Raw genomic sequence first — 15,581 nt, forward strand, 5'->3', positions numbered from 1 at the left:
TCAGAAATATGAATGCTATGCACATTATTTGAGCACATATTTCATCTGATTTGATTTGTTTTATTTATGTACAGTTGATTATTTTTTTACTCTAATTTTTAAGGAGGCACTGCCTCCCTTGCCTCTTTGGAGAAAACGCCACTGACTCACAGTACATCTATACCACATACATGTCTACAAAAGTCCAAACACTGCAGAAAAGGTTCAAATTATATGAAGAGAACAAGTGATTAAAGCAATAAAAGTGGAGGAGGGGGAGGAAGGCCAAAGAGAACATTTGTCTCTGATAAGGTCTGTGCTACTGTATTTTATCATGCCCTTCTTTATGGAAGGTGACAGAAATTCATATAAGTGGAGATTCTCTGGTTTGATCAGACTAGAGAAAAGATGATGATTCAGCATAAATTATTTCAAAATCTTTTTTCAAAAAGTATTTTTTATTATTATTATTTTTATTGATTTGTTTATCTTTGAACAATTCTCTAACTCTCATTGCTTGAATACTTATTTGTTTAAAGTACTTTGATTTTGAAATGTGTCTTGACAGTTTTCTTTCCAGTTAGTTTACTGTACTATTCAGTATATTGTGTTTAATATGCCTTTGTGTTTGATAAAAGTTTAAAAAAATGTATAGGTTTCAAGAAATGTGCTTTAGCATTTGAGAAAATAAACTGTAATTAGACTAGCCATTTTGTTAATAATCATTATTGTAGGGGCCTGGGTAGCTCAGCAAGTAAAGATGCTGACTACCACACCTGGAGTCGCAAGTTTTTATCCAGGGCATGCTGAGTGACTCCAGTCAGGCTTCGTATTGGCCCTGTTGCTAGGGTGGGTAGAGTCACATTGGGTTAACCACCTTGTGGTCGCTATAATGTGGTTCTCGCTCTCGGTGGGGGACGTGATGAGTTGTGCCATGGAGAATAGCGTGAGCCTCCACATGCGCTAGGTCTCCGCGGTAACGCGCTCAACAAGCCACGTGATAAGTTGCGTGGATTGACGGTCTCAGATGTGGAGGCAACTGAGATTCGTCCTCCGCCACCCAGATTGAGGCGAGTCACTACGCTACCATGAGGACTTAGAGTGCATTGGGAATTGGGCATTCCAAATTGGGGAGAAAAGGGGAAAAAATCCCCCCAAAAATATAAATAAAATTATTAATTATCATTATTGTAACCCTGCTGAAAAAAAAAATCTTAAACCAGTCTAAGCAGGTTTGCTGGTCTGAATAAGTCTCTCTCCTTTTTTAAGGAAGGAAGTGGCTTAAACATGCATGGTTTTACAGTGTAAAGGCACTCAAATGGAGAATTTGTTTGTTCTACAGTATAATGTTCCTGTTTTGGTGAAACATGTCAGTGTTAATCACCTGATCTGGTGCTCAATCACATGTTAGCTTCCTTTTTTTTTAAGAAGAAGAAACAGTAAGAACACATTTAAACCATCAGGACATACACAAAGATTTCAAACTGGCATATAGTAAGTACATTATACATATTATATGGTGTGTTAATTTTAATGTTTGTGGTATTTTGTCTATACATTTTGTCTAGAGTTATTCTAAAACATGTTTTACATATAAAAAAAAGTTAGACTTATGTACAATGAAGTTTCACAAGTGACATATCATTACACTTAAAATACCCTGAAATTTTTATCATATCAATCTGATAACAACATTAGGATATTTTTTAGATTCTGACAGATTTGTATTGTGTGCAATAAGGTACTGTTTATGGGTTATATATTAAGAGTTTTAAAGGATATACAGTATGGTTAAAATGTTTTAGCCTTTTATGATATATGTTAATAATGCCATGAATATTTTTTATTCATCAATTTGCTTCATACAAAGTGAAGTAAGCATAACAAACTCATCTAAACATATATCTAAAATGTAAATGCACATTGTTCTTAAACAGGACATCTTTAACTACAAAACAAATAAGAATCAGATGGCTGTGTCTGTTTCTTTATTTCTGTTTTCATGTAAAATATAACAATTTATTATTGTTTTCTTATTAATAATTTTAGATCAGATTTAGATTCCTCCACACATTTCTATATGAGGAGAGAGAGAGCTTCTAAAATGAGTCTCTATCGGAAGAGAGAAGAGAAGAAAGCTGTTCCGTATCAGATGCAGACAGACGTGTGTCCAGCATCCAGCGGTGTGTCTGTGAAGAGCAGCAGTTCCATGACTGAACCATTTATGTTCAGAAATGAAGCAGGACTTCATGACAACAGGTGAAGACAAGATTAACTTAAGACTCAATTACATGACACTCCTTTGTGTGTGTGTGTGTGTGCGCTTGCATGCATGTGTGTGTCCAGATATATTAATTTCTACTGTGTGTGTGTGTGTGTGTGTGTGTGTGTATATATATATATATATATATATATATATATATATATATATATATATATATATATATATATAGTAACGTGGCATTATCTTTTTAGTTGTAAAGTAATTTATTTAAAAATCCTATTAGTATCTTAACACAGTTTTGCCAACAAAATTAAAGTCAGTATAGACTGCTAAATGGCTTCTTATATATTTGTTACACTAGTTGTAACAAGAAAATCATAAAACAGAGAGGACCCCTTCAGACCCTCATGACTGTCAAAGTCTCTGAATACTAGTCTCTGAATAAGTCTCAATATTCATGATTCAAAAAAAAGGGTATTACAAAATTATTAAGATGAGCATGCTTACATGCGTATGGAAAATGTGTTAATACTTTTACTTGATAGATCACCTAAGATTGAGTGATTAAAGGATTAGTTCACCTCAAAAATGATAATTCTCTCATGATTTACTTACCTTTAAGCCATCCCAGAAGTGTATGACTTTCCTTCTTCAGTAGAACTGAAATGAAGATTTTTATAAGCAGATTTTAGCTCTGTTTGTCCATACAGTGCTAGTGAACAGGTGCCATTATCCTGCTGACAGTTTGATGGTCCAAAAGGCATATTTAGACAGCATAAAAGTAATCCACACAACCCCAGTCGATCAATTAATGTCTTCTGAAGCAAATCAATAGGTTTGTGTAAAAAATAAATAGATAATTAAAACTTTATTAACTTTTAAGAAACGCTTCCTGCTACCAGTCGACCCATCACGGATATGTTGCATGATGTAAGAGCAATTGTGACGAGACAGGGGGCCAGCTGTGTGCCAGCGCGTCTATACCGAGAGGTGCCTTGGTCAGGGTGTACCAGAGCGGGCAGTGGGAGGATGAAAACCAATCATGAAAAGAAACTACAAAGGACTACAAAACAGGAAAAAGGAACAGGGAACTAAACCAGAATTTCATCATAAAAGTCAAAACAAACAACAGGGAATATGTGACAGCAATGGCGCATTCACGTGAGAAGACGGAAGCGCATGCTTTGTATAAAACAGAGGAACGAATGTCCACGAGAGTTAGGTAATTTCAAACAGCAACTGGAAGCAAAGATTTAAAGTTAAAAACATTTTAATTATTGATTTGTTTCTTACACAAACCTATTGATTTGCTTCAGAAGACATTCATTGATCGACTGGAGTCATGTGGATTACTTTTATGCTGTTTAAATATGACTTTTGGACCGTCAAATATCCAGCAGTCTAATGGCACCCATTTGCTTTCATTGTATGGACAAACAGAGCTGAAATCTGCTTATAAATATCTTCATTTCAGTTCTGCTGAAGAAGGAAAGTCATACACATCTGGGATGGCTTAAAAGTGAGTAAATTATAAGAGAATTATAATTTTTGGGTGAACTAATCAAGGTTATTTTCATAAACTAAAACTGAAATGAAAATTATTGATTAAAAAACATTTTCATAAACTGAAATAAAATAAATATTTCAAAATAAATGAAAAACTAAAACTAAATGAAACTAACAGCAGTTATTAAAAAACTAACTGCAATAAAAATAAAAATTCTTAAAAATATATTATCATTGGGGCCTGGGAAGCTCAGTGGTAAAATATGCTGGCTACCACCCCTGGAGTTCGTTAGTTCGCTAGTTAGCATCCCAGGGCATGCTGAGTGACTCCAGCCAGGTCTCCTAAGCAACCAAATTGGCCTGGTTGCTAGGGAGGGTAGAGTCACATAGGATAAACTCTTCGTGGTCCCTATAATGCAGTTCATTCTCAGTGGGGCGTGTGGTGAGTTGAGCGTGGTTGCCGCTATGTATCCATGGCACTCAACAAGCCACGTGATAAGATGCGTGGGTTTACAGTCTCAGACGCCTCAGTCTTTGATAAAAGGCCAATGAAAATTGGCGAGTGGTATTTGCATGCCACTCCCCTGGACATACGGGTATAAAAGGAGCTGGTGTGCAACCACTCATTCAGGTTTTATGCTGAGGAGCCGAGACAAGATCCGGCCATTTCAGCGGGTAGTTCAGCATTGTGGCAGGAGGGACACAACATCTCGTTCCCTCCATCAGGGAACGGAGGTTATGCAAGTAAACATGACGTTCCCTATCTGTCACTCACACAACGTTGTGTCGATGTAGTGACACTAGGGTTCCCTATACAAAATGCTGCAATTGGCTGAACTGTGTTACGTGAACTGGCGGTGTGTGACGGGCAGACAACTGTGTGCCTCATAGCCAGCGAACCAGGCCGACACGTAACCTCCCCCAATATAGTTATGAGTGTCGAATGGCCCTTTGGGGACAAGTTGACTACCCAAAAGATAGAAACAAGCTAGCCCAGTCGTGGCCTCTTTTCCCCTTCTTTTTTTTCCACTCCCTAAAAAAAAGGGGGAATATCCGACTGGGCTGACCAGGTCTATTTCGGGGGTGTCCCTCCCAAGGGGAGGACACCGTGGAGACCACACCTCGCCCAGAGAGAGGGGGGATATTTAAGTGGAAATACGTCACATGGTCTTGCTGAACTATGTCAGAAGTATGTCATGTGGAGAAGTCTCATTGTAGGTCCTACCCAACAGGGGAGGAGTTACTACAACCTTGGAGACTGTGGTAGAGGGGCCTCTGCCCAAGGAAGACGCAGTTTGCCAATAGGGAAACGAATTAGTGGAAGATATACATCGAATGGGGTTGCCTACAGGGAACCGCCACATGCGGAGCACCTACCCAGAACAGGGCTATTAGTTAACACGTGTACTGGGCCGGCAGCGAGTCTCTTCGAAAACTCAACTGCCACAGGGCTCGGAGGAAGTCAACCAGGGAACATGGTTTGTGAACACTACTGGGAGTTAATGGCGCACGTCTTCAGCTCAGGGGAGGTGAAGACGTGCGAAACCGGACGAAACCGGTTCCACCCGGAGGTTGTAGAACCTCGCCAAGGTGTTGGGTGTTGCCCAGCCCGCTGCTCTGCAAATGCAGAAACGTGAGGTCGGTCCAAGGGCTGAAGAGGCGGTGACAGACCGGCGTGATGACCACTCGATGTGTCCCGCGGCGTCATGCCAATCTCGGGACTTGAGTCTGAAGCCAGTGTTGAAGCAGTCTAATATGCATCAACCCAAATGGGGTGGCCAACTCTGAGGATGCCATATGCCCCAGGAGCCTCTGAAAGAGTTTCAGTGGAACCGGGAGGAGCTTGCTCTTTTCCCAGTTGACCCAAAGCCCTAATCGGCTGAGGCGCACAGGGGCAGGGAGACCGCCGCTGGAGTGCCAAACTTGCAGAAATGGAATGGTGGATGGTGGTCATGATGATGGCCGTGCACACTGGGTATGTGACCCAGGGAACGAGAAAACCGCTCTTTTGCTGAACTGTTGGGTAAAGCAGCCACTAGGGCATGTGGCAAAATCAAATGAAAAGGCAACAAAAGATTCTTCTTACCAGCTCCAATGCAGTGGGTTTCGTCGACCCTGAGTCGCCCGTCTCAGGGGTGCTTTGAAGCCTTTCGTGGGTTCTTGTTGGCTGGCCGTGAGACGGGTAGCATCTGCTTCCTGCGGTGGGCTCCACGCTGGGGCCGGGCTGAAGGAGCGGGCTGCGGCAGAGCCGGTGCAATCACCACAGGGGGATGCCCTTTGCGATGAGCAGGCGGGGTTTGGGATCTTGAGCCATGCCGGGGCAGGATATGCCGGATAGCCTCTGTCTGCTGCTTCACCATCGAGAACTGCTGGGCAAAGTCCTCGACGGTGTCGCAGAATAGGCCAACCTGGGAAATGGGGGCAGCGAGGAACCATGTATTGTCAGCCTCACCCATCTCAACCAGGTTGAGCCAAAGGTGATGCTCCTGGACCACTAATGTGGACATCGCCCGCCCGAGAGACCGCGCCGTGACCTTTGTCGCCCGGAGAGCGAGGTCGGTCGCCGAGCACAGTTCCTGCATCAGATCTGGGGCAGAACTACCCTCGTGCAGTTCTTTTAGCGCCTTGGCTTGGTGGACCTGCAGGAGAGCCATGGCGTGCAGGGCAGAATCGGCTTGTCCAGCAGCACTGTAGGCTTTGGCCACCAGGGACAACGTGAACCTACAGGCCTTGGACGGGAGCTTTGGGCATCCGTGCCAAGTGGCGGCGCTCTGTGGGCATAGGTGCACCGCGAGCGAATTATCCACAGGGGGAATCGCCAAATAGCCCCTGGCCTCCCCGTCATCAAGGGTAGTGAGGGCAGGGGAGCTGAGAAATCGGGACCGGGCAGTAAAAGGTGCCTCTCATGATTTTCTCAGCTCCTCATGCACTTCCGGGAAGAAAGGCACTGGAGCGGGGCATGGTTGCTTTGAGCGGAGCCACGAGCCGAGGAACCAATCATCGAGCCACAAGGGTTCAGGGGAGAGCGGAGGCTTCCACTCTAGCCTGACGCTCGCGGCTGCCCGGGAAAGCATGTCCATCATTTTCGCATCAGCCTGTGACTGGGCAATCGTCCCCGAAGGGGGGAGCCCAGCTGAGGCTTCTGCGTCCAACTGGACGAGCCCACTCTCCGATGCAGTGCTCGAGAGCTCATCAGCTTCGTGGGCACCGAACAAGAGGTCGAACTCACCGTGAGACGATCCAGCGGACTCATCCGGAAGCCCGATCGGGGCAGACGAGCATGCTGGGGAATGGGAGGTCTGTGGGTGGATACCTGGCGGAGACGGTCCCATTTGGGTCCCCAAATTGCCCCCAGTGCTAGCCGCACTGGCCTCATACCCGTAGGTAGAAGGACCGAGGTGGGGAGCCACTGGGGTGGCTTGCTTTTCTTATGAAAGCAAGCCGTGACCGCAACATTGCCATGGTCATGTTCTCGCACTGAGTACATGAACCATCCATGAACGCTGTCTCCGCATGGGTCACGCCAAGACACGAAAGACAGCGATCATGACCGTCTGAAGTTGAGAGGTAACGACCAGGAATAACACACAAACGGAAAGGCATCTTTAAAAAGATGCGTCTTTAAAAAGATGTTCCGTGTGTGCCGTTTTTTTAGTGAAATATACTTTTTTAGGAAAATATACTCTCTTTTTTCTACCGAAGTGCCCAGGGGCGTTCTCTGCAGTGCACCAGTGCAGAGGAGGGAGAAGCCGCTGAAATGCGCCGTCAGATCCAGCAGAGGTGAATGAACAGTCAGCTCAGTAAACATCGACCGTTCGGCTCCAAAGAGAAAATCTGAATGAGTGGTTGCACGCTAGCTCCTTTATACCCGTTTGTCCAGGGGAGTGGCATGCAAATACCACTTGCCAATTTTCATTTGCCATTTATCAAAGACCAGAGGTGTCTCGGGCTCCCAAAAGTGACCCCTTGTGTCATTACATAGACACAACGTCGAGTGAGTGACAGATAGGGAACTTTTATATAAATTATGATATTTCACGGGTCACTGTCATTGTTATCGCATCTGCCCTATTAGACACAATTGACCTGCAGCAGCTGTTGGAGGATATTTTTTTTTTCTCCCCTTTTTCTCCCCAATTTTGGAATGCCCAATTCCCAATGCGCTCTAAGTCCTCATGGTGGCGTAGTGACTCGCTTCTATCTGGGTGGTGGAGGACGAATCTCCGTTGCCTCTGCTTCTGAGACCATCAATCCACGCATCTTATCACGTGAGAGTGTTATGGCGGAGATGAAGCGCATGTGGAGACCCATGCCATTCTCCGCGGCATCCATGCACAGCTCAACACATGCCCCAACGAGCGCGAGAACCACATTATAGCGACCACGAGGAGGTTACCTCATGTGACTCTACCCTCCCTAGCAACCGTGCCAATCTGGATGCTTAGGAGACCTAGCTGGAGTCACTCAGCACGCCCTGGATTCGAACTCGCGACTCCAGGTTGGTAGTCAGCATCTTTACTCGCTGAGCTACCCAGTCCCCCGTTGTTGGTGGATATTAACTTTTTTATCGAAGAAATCACGCAAGCCTAAATTCTTAGGCTTTAGAAGTGTGTTAAATGTGTGAGGATGTGTAATCATCAACCTGTTACATGTCTGACATAATCATACAGGCTCATTGAACCAAGTTTAAACTTGTTTTGCCGATAATTCAGAAAAGATGATGACCCACATAATTTCTTCACTGTAAACCATAGATATTCCTTTACAATAACTTTTATTAACATTAACACATTATTACATTCTATAAAGCTTAAAAGATTATTAAAACTGCCATGCTGCCTATTTCCACCATTGAAATCTGCAGCTGGAAAGAACCCGGAAGTGCAGTTTCCTGCGGTGTGACGTCAGAATAATTTAATCTATAAATATTTTCAGGTCCTACTGTGGCGAAGGCTGGCATACTGGGGTAACAGGTGCAATACTATGGCAAAGGTGCTAGCGTGTTAGCGTTAGCATTAGCCCATGTAAACATTATAACATTACACATAATCTAATGCAAATATATTACTTTCAATCATCATCGATTTGTTATAACAGCTTCTTTTACTGATTTCATGTGGATTCCATTCATAGAATGAAGCAGAAAGCATAATATTTCTAGAATTTGTAGCCAGAGTCCAGTGACAGATCCAGAACTGTTCAATAAACCTATTCAAATACAAGCGATCACTAGGAAAATTTTGACAAACCATACTTTTTGGTATTCATCTTTATATTTACATCTTTCATCAGACAAAACATTATTTTTTCGCTCTACACAGAGTTAATACGTATAGATCTGAATGAGGAAGTCTGTTCATGCGGTCTCTGATGTGATACACTTTTTTTCTTCGTGTCCATATTTGGATCATTTCTGCGCTGCAGCGGCTTCTGTCTTCGTGTTTGAATGGATAACATAAAATATTTAACAGACAACCATGGATTTCAAGATTATACAACACAGGGGCCTGGGTAGCTCAGTGGTAAAAGACACTGGCTACCACCCCTGGAGTTCACTAGTTCGCTAGTTTGAATCCCAGGGCATGCTGAGTGACTCCAGCCAGGTCTCCTAAGCAACCAAATTGGCCCGGTTGCTAGGGAGGGTATATGGTCGCTATAATGTGGTTTGTTCTCAGTGGGGCATGTGGTGAGTTGAGCACAGATGCGGCGGTGGATGGCATGAAGCCTCCACACGTGCTATGTCTCCGTGGCAACACGCTCAACAAGCCATGTGATAAGATGCATGGGTTGATGGTCTCAGACGCGGAGGCAACTGGGATTTGTCCTCCACCACCCAGATTGAGGCAAATCACTAAACGACCACGAGGACTTAAAAGTGCACTGGGAATTGGGCATTCCAAATTGGGTGGGAAAAAAAAGATTATACGACAAGTATCATATCATATGCAGTAAATGTAAACATATATAAACAGCATCAACAGTTTAACAAGATTTCCTGTTTAACATGAATTTGAGTTCATTTGAAATTTGCATACATTTAACTTTTATACTTTTGATTTGCTGTTGTTTGGTTCTTTGTGACTTTGTTGTATCTCAAACCATTATGTTATTGTTATTATGCACAATTATGCTGAGTCTAAGTAAACTGTGCAAATTTTCAACTGTTTCGTTTTGCTTTAAGTGTATTGTGTAAGTCTGCCAAGCTTAAATTCAAATGTCTTGCTTTGGTCTACACTCTGGAAGTGTTCTGTTAACTCAAAACTATCATTACTAAAACTAAAACTGAAACTAAAATATATAAAAACTAAATAGAAATGTGTTTAGAACTAATCCTTTAAATCAAAACTTTTGTTTAAAATGGTATAAAAGTTAGAAAATTACAGTGTAAATTCTTTCATGTGTCACTTATTAATTTTGATATTTCAGGCAGCAGAAGCACACATGTCAAGAACCAAGCTGCGTGTCTATGATGAGTAACATGTCATTAGTTGCACCATTTCAATTCAATATTGAACCAGGTTAGATAACATTAACCTCCTCAATCATTAGTAATCTGGTGCTTAGAAATATGAGCATTCTTCCACTGGTCAAAAAACGGATAATCCTGCACAAAACTCAACTCATAATTCGTTGAGTTTTCTTCTGCTATGTTTTTGCAGTGTGGTGAAGGATGATCTAATCCAGGTTCAGTCTAGGTGTGGAGTTTGTGAGCAGGATGTGAGAGATCCGGTCTCTATCACCTGTGAACACAGTTTCTGCAAGCAGTGTTTAGACACCTGCCACTGGGACAAGACCAGTCCATCAGAAGATTTTGACTGTCCCAAATGTAGAAAGAGATCTAGGACACATTATGTTCCAATCAAACAAAAAGTAATTGGAGGGTCCAGTTCTGCTGACTTTGCTCAATGTAACTCAGAAACAGACCTGCTGAAGGAGACTGCAGACCTTCAGCAGGATTCTCACCAAAATGATGTCCTCCAGAGAGTCAAAGTCCAACACAAAACCAGCATGAAGAACAAATATGAGAGCATATTTGATGGAATCAAATTTCAAGATAATCAAACCCTTCTGAACAGGATTTACACACAGCTCTACATCATAGTGGGAGAAGGTGAGGGGGTGAATAAAGAACATGAAGTTTTATACATGGAAAAAATATCCAGAACACATCACTTACAAGACACTCCAATAAACTGCAATGACATCTTTGATCCCTTACCTCAAACAGGATGTTGGAAAGACAAAATAAAGACTGTTCTTACTAAAGGTATTGCTGGAATTGGAAAAACAGTCTCTGTGCAGAAGTTCATTCTGGACTGGGCAGAGGGAAAAGCCAATCAGGATGTAGATTTCATGTTTGTACTTCCATTTCGAGAGCTGAACTTCATTAAAGATTACCAGTGCAGTCTTTACAAACTTCTGCTTGACTTTCATCCTGAACTTCAAGATCTGGACTCAAAGATTTATGATGAGTGTAAAGTTGTGTTCATCTTTGATGGTCTGGATGAAAGCAGAATTCCTCTGATGTTTTCTGGCAGTGAGAAAGTTTCTGATGTGACTGAGACTTCATCAGTTGGTGTGTTGATGTCAAACCTCATCAAAGGAGATCTGCTTCCCTCTGCTCTTATCTGGATCACCTCCAGACCAGCCGCAGCCAATCAGATCCCCTCTGAATACATCAAGCGTGTGACAGAAATTCAGGGATTCAATGATCCTCAGAAGCAGGAATATTTTAGGAAGATAATTAGTGATGAGCAGCAAGCCAGCAGAATCATCTCACACATTAGAAGAGCAAGAAGCCTCCACATCATGTGCCACATACCAGTCTTCTGTTGGATCTCAGCCACTGTGCTTCAAAACATCCTGAAACATAATGACAGTGCAGAAATCCCCAAAAATCTGACTGAAATGTACATTCACTTCTTGTTGAATCAAATAAATATGAGGAACCAGAAGTTTGGTGAGAGAGATACAGAGGAACTCCTGCAGTCCAACAGAGAAATGATTGTGAAACTTGCTGAACTGTCTTTCAAACAGTTGATGAAGGGCAATGTCATGTTCCGTGAGGAGGACCTGAGAGAGAGCGGCATAGATGTCACTGAGGCCTCAGTGTATTCTGGGATCTGCACTGAGATCTTTAAGGAGGAATCAGTGATTCATCAGAGGAAAGTTTACTGCTTCATACATCTGAGCTGTCAGGAGTTTCTAGCTGCTTACTATGCTTTTTACTGTTATACAAGAAACACTATGGAAGCCCTTAAGGAATTTGATATATTACATAATTTGCATAGAGGAGCAGTAGATAAAGCCCTGCAGAGTGACAATGGACATCTGGATCTTTTCCTGCGATTCCTGTTGGGCATCTCACTGGAGTCCAATCAGAGACTCTTACAGGACCTACTGGCCCACACAGAGAACAGTTCAAAGAGCATTGAGAACACCATAAAGTACATTAAAGACAGCATCAAAGGAGGGGGAAATGCTTCTCAGAATCTCTCTGCTGAAAGATCCATTAATCTGTTCCTATGTCTGCTTGAAATGAATGATCAAACTCTGTTGAGAGACATTCAGGAATTTCTGAAATCAGAGAAACTCACACAGAATCAACTCACTCCTGCTCACTGTTCAGCAATAGCCTACATACTTCAGATGTCAGAGGAGGTGCTGGATGAGCTGGACTTGAAAACCTACAACACATCAGAGGAGGGTAAAAGAAGACTGATACCGGCTATGAGAAATTGCAGAAAAGTACTGTGAGTGTTTAAAAAGTTGTATTACATAAGGGATGCACAACTTTACTCTGGGATTTCTGCCAACTCAAACAAGGTCTGTAAGCTTATTTGAAAATGACAGGCAGGTGGGTTAGGGTAGGGTTGAAACTGGACTTTGTCACACTGCAAATGCAAACATGTGAGAGAGAACACAAGCACATGCAAAGAAGTCTTTCGCTTCAAACCAAAGTTTAAGTTTGAAGAACTCTGACCTGTATATTCATATAGCAAAAAGACACTTAATTCCCATTGACTAAAAGCATATAGTGACCATAAGCTGTCAAGCTAAAAAAAACTCCCTCCTTTTTCTCAAAGGGGAACTGCAGCAATTCAGTTACTATAGCAGCAAGTGGGTTCAAGGGGCAAAAGAAGTCTAGGGCTTTTGTTGCCAAGAACATTGAGGTGACTTGATACAGTGAACCAAAAAAGTGCCTCTGTTAGGAGATGACTTTGGAAAGAGCCTTGCATGCAGGAGTGAACTCTTGAGTTATGAAGTGAACTTTAACATTTCTTCTTTAAGACATTTAAGACCATCTAATGCTGGTAACTAGCATCCAAAGCACAAAATATGGTGATGACCAGCAATACTGGTCTATTCAACAGTGTTGCATCAGAACTTGCTAGCCCTGTGCTAATAGTACCACAGTCTGTACAACTGAGCTAAAAAGCTAGATGACAAACACCTAGGGTGACCAAACGTCCTCTTTTTCCCGGACATGTCCTCTTTTTTGGACCTTAAAAAAAGCGTCCGGTTGGGATTTCTAAATTTGCGAAAATGTCCTGCCTTCTCACACACCAATTGGTCAATTATAAGAGGCTTGCAGCAACTATTGGCCAAATTCCTGCCTGTCAATCTCTCCGCGAACGCGCAAAGTGCTGTTGTGTTCGGCCTCAAACAGTTGCTTGACAATAGCAGCAAATGAAACGAAAATGAACAAAAGTGCAAATTTACAGAATATTTTCACAAAAAATTACCATGTTTTTGTCCAGGTCGAGATCCGTGGAAAGGAGAATGTATGACATGTAAAGCTGGCACTTATGTGTCAGTTGCAAATAAAGGTGTAAGTGATTTAAAATGTAAAGTGACCGCCGGCTCGTCTCAGCGCGAGTTCGACTTCTCGTTCGGAGCTCAGGAAGACAATGAGTTATCAAGCGTAGCATCGGAAAGCGGGCTCTTCCAGTCTGATGTAGAGGCTTCGGCTGGGCTTCCTCCTTCAGGAACGGTCGCCCAGTCTCACGCCGACGTGGAAATGACAGACATGCTTTCCCGGGTGGCCACGAGCGTTGGGCTAGAGTGGAAACCTCCACTCTCCCCTGAACCCTCGCGGCTTGACGACTGGTTCCTGGGCTCGGGGCGCCGCCCACGGCCATGCCCCGCCCCCGTTCATTTCTTCCCGGAAGTGCATGAGGAGCTGAGAAGATCGTGGGAGGCACCTTTTACTGCCCAGTCCCGGTCTTTCAGCTCCCTCGCTCTCACTACCCTCGATGGTGGAGCGGCCAGGGGGTAATCGGTGATCCCCCAGGTGGATAAGGCACTCATGATGCACTTGTGTCCGCAGAGCGACGCCACCTGGCATGGGCGCCTGAAGCTCCCGTCCAGGGCCTGTAGGTTCCAGTGCGCACGGCCATCGTCACGACCACCGTCCACTGTCCCATTTTTGCAGGTATGGCGCTCCAGCAGCAGACCCCCCCACCCCTGTGCGCCCAGCAAACACGCCCACACGGGATTGGTTCCAGTGGACAACGGGAACGAGATCCCTCCTCCCCCCTCCTCGGCCAATCTTACAGTGGGCGGCAGGAGCCAGGTAAGTGCTTCGATGTCCCTGGACTCAGCACAGCCACGGGGCTCGAGTCCCCTCAACGTGGCACCTAGAGCTCCGCCCCGCCGCGAGGCCCAACCCGTCGCGATGGCTGACTCAGACCGTCCGACTCGGCTACGTGATTCAGTTCGCCAGGCACCTGCCCAGGTTCAGCGGCATCCGCTTCACCTCAGTGAAGGGTGAGAATGCCACTAGCTTGCGTGCGGAGATCGCTACCCTTCTGCGCAGGGGCACGATAAAGCCTGTCCCTCCAGCCCTTACTTCATCATACCGAAGAAAGGCGGTGGGTTGTGACCAATCCTGGACCTGCGAGTACTGAACTGGGCTTTGAACAGACTCCCGTCCAAGATGCAGACACAAAAACACATTCTAACGAGATCAAGATTGGTTTGCGGCGGTAGACCTGAAGGACTTCCACATCTTAGTCTTACCTCGACACAGACCCTTCCTGCGGTTTGCCTTCGAAGGCCAGGCGTACCAGTACATTGTCCTCCCCTTCGGCCAGTCCTTGTCCCCTCGCGTCTTCACGAAGTTCGCAGAGGCAGCCCTTGCCCCGCTAAGGGAAGTGGGTGTCCGCATCCTCAACTATCTCAACGACTGGCTAATCCTAGCTCACTCTCGAGAGTTGCTGTGCGCACACAGGGACCTCATGCTCCAGCACCTCAGCTGACTGGGGCTTCGGGTCAATTGGGAAAAGAGCAAGCTCTCCCTGGTTCAGAGCATCTCTTTTCTCGGTTTGGAGTTGGACTCAGTCTCGATGACGGCACGCCTCAGGAACAAGCACGTGCAGTCGGTGCTGAACTGTCTGAAGACGTTCAGACGGAGGACAGCGGTTCCACTGAAACCTTTTCAGAGGCTCCTGGGGCATATGGTATCCTCAGCGGCGGCCACACCGCTCGGGTTGATGCATATGATACCGCTTCAGCACTGGCTTCAGACTCGAGTCCCGAGATGGGCATGGTGCCACGGGACACATCATGTGGCCATCACGCCGATCTGTCACCACCTCTTCAGTCCTTGGACCGATCATGCATTACTATGGGCAGGGGTTCCCCTACAGCAGGTCTCCAGGCGCGTCGTGGTTACAACAGATGCCTCCAAGATGGGCTAGGGCGCCGTATGCAAGGGGCACACAGCCGGCTCCTGGACCGGCCCATGGCTGCGTTGGCACATCAACTGCCTATAGTTGTTGGCAGTGCTGCTCGCCCTGTGGAGTTTCCGGCCGTTGATCCAGGGCAAGCACGTGTTGGTCCGGATGGTCCCGTTGCATGTCATAACTCG

The 15,581-nt window shown here is 44.7% G+C and overlaps 1 protein-coding gene across 4 annotated transcripts in view; it reads left to right on the top strand.

Moving 5' to 3' along the window:
* The first annotated feature begins 1,310 nt into the window (after nucleotides 1–1,310).
* LOC127436284 (NACHT, LRR and PYD domains-containing protein 12-like) overlaps nucleotides 1,311–15,581 on the top strand; it is a 41,883-nt gene continuing 27,612 nt past the window's right edge. For all 4 annotated transcript variants that reach the window (XM_051690351.1, XM_051690354.1, XM_051690350.1 and 1 more), the window contains exons 1-3: nucleotides 1,311–1,473; nucleotides 2,029–2,238; nucleotides 10,369–12,462. In XM_051690351.1, the coding sequence (XP_051546311.1) occupies nucleotides 2,060–2,238; nucleotides 10,369–12,462 (2,273 nt within the window). In that variant the 5' untranslated portion in view covers nucleotides 1,311–1,473; nucleotides 2,029–2,059. The remainder of the gene's footprint in view (nucleotides 1,474–2,028; nucleotides 2,239–10,368; nucleotides 12,463–15,581) is intronic.

The sequence above is a fragment of the Myxocyprinus asiaticus genome, chromosome 46 (genome assembly GCF_019703515.2).
Source record: "Myxocyprinus asiaticus isolate MX2 ecotype Aquarium Trade chromosome 46, UBuf_Myxa_2, whole genome shotgun sequence".
NCBI lineage: Eukaryota > Metazoa > Chordata > Actinopteri > Cypriniformes > Catostomidae > Myxocyprinus > Myxocyprinus asiaticus.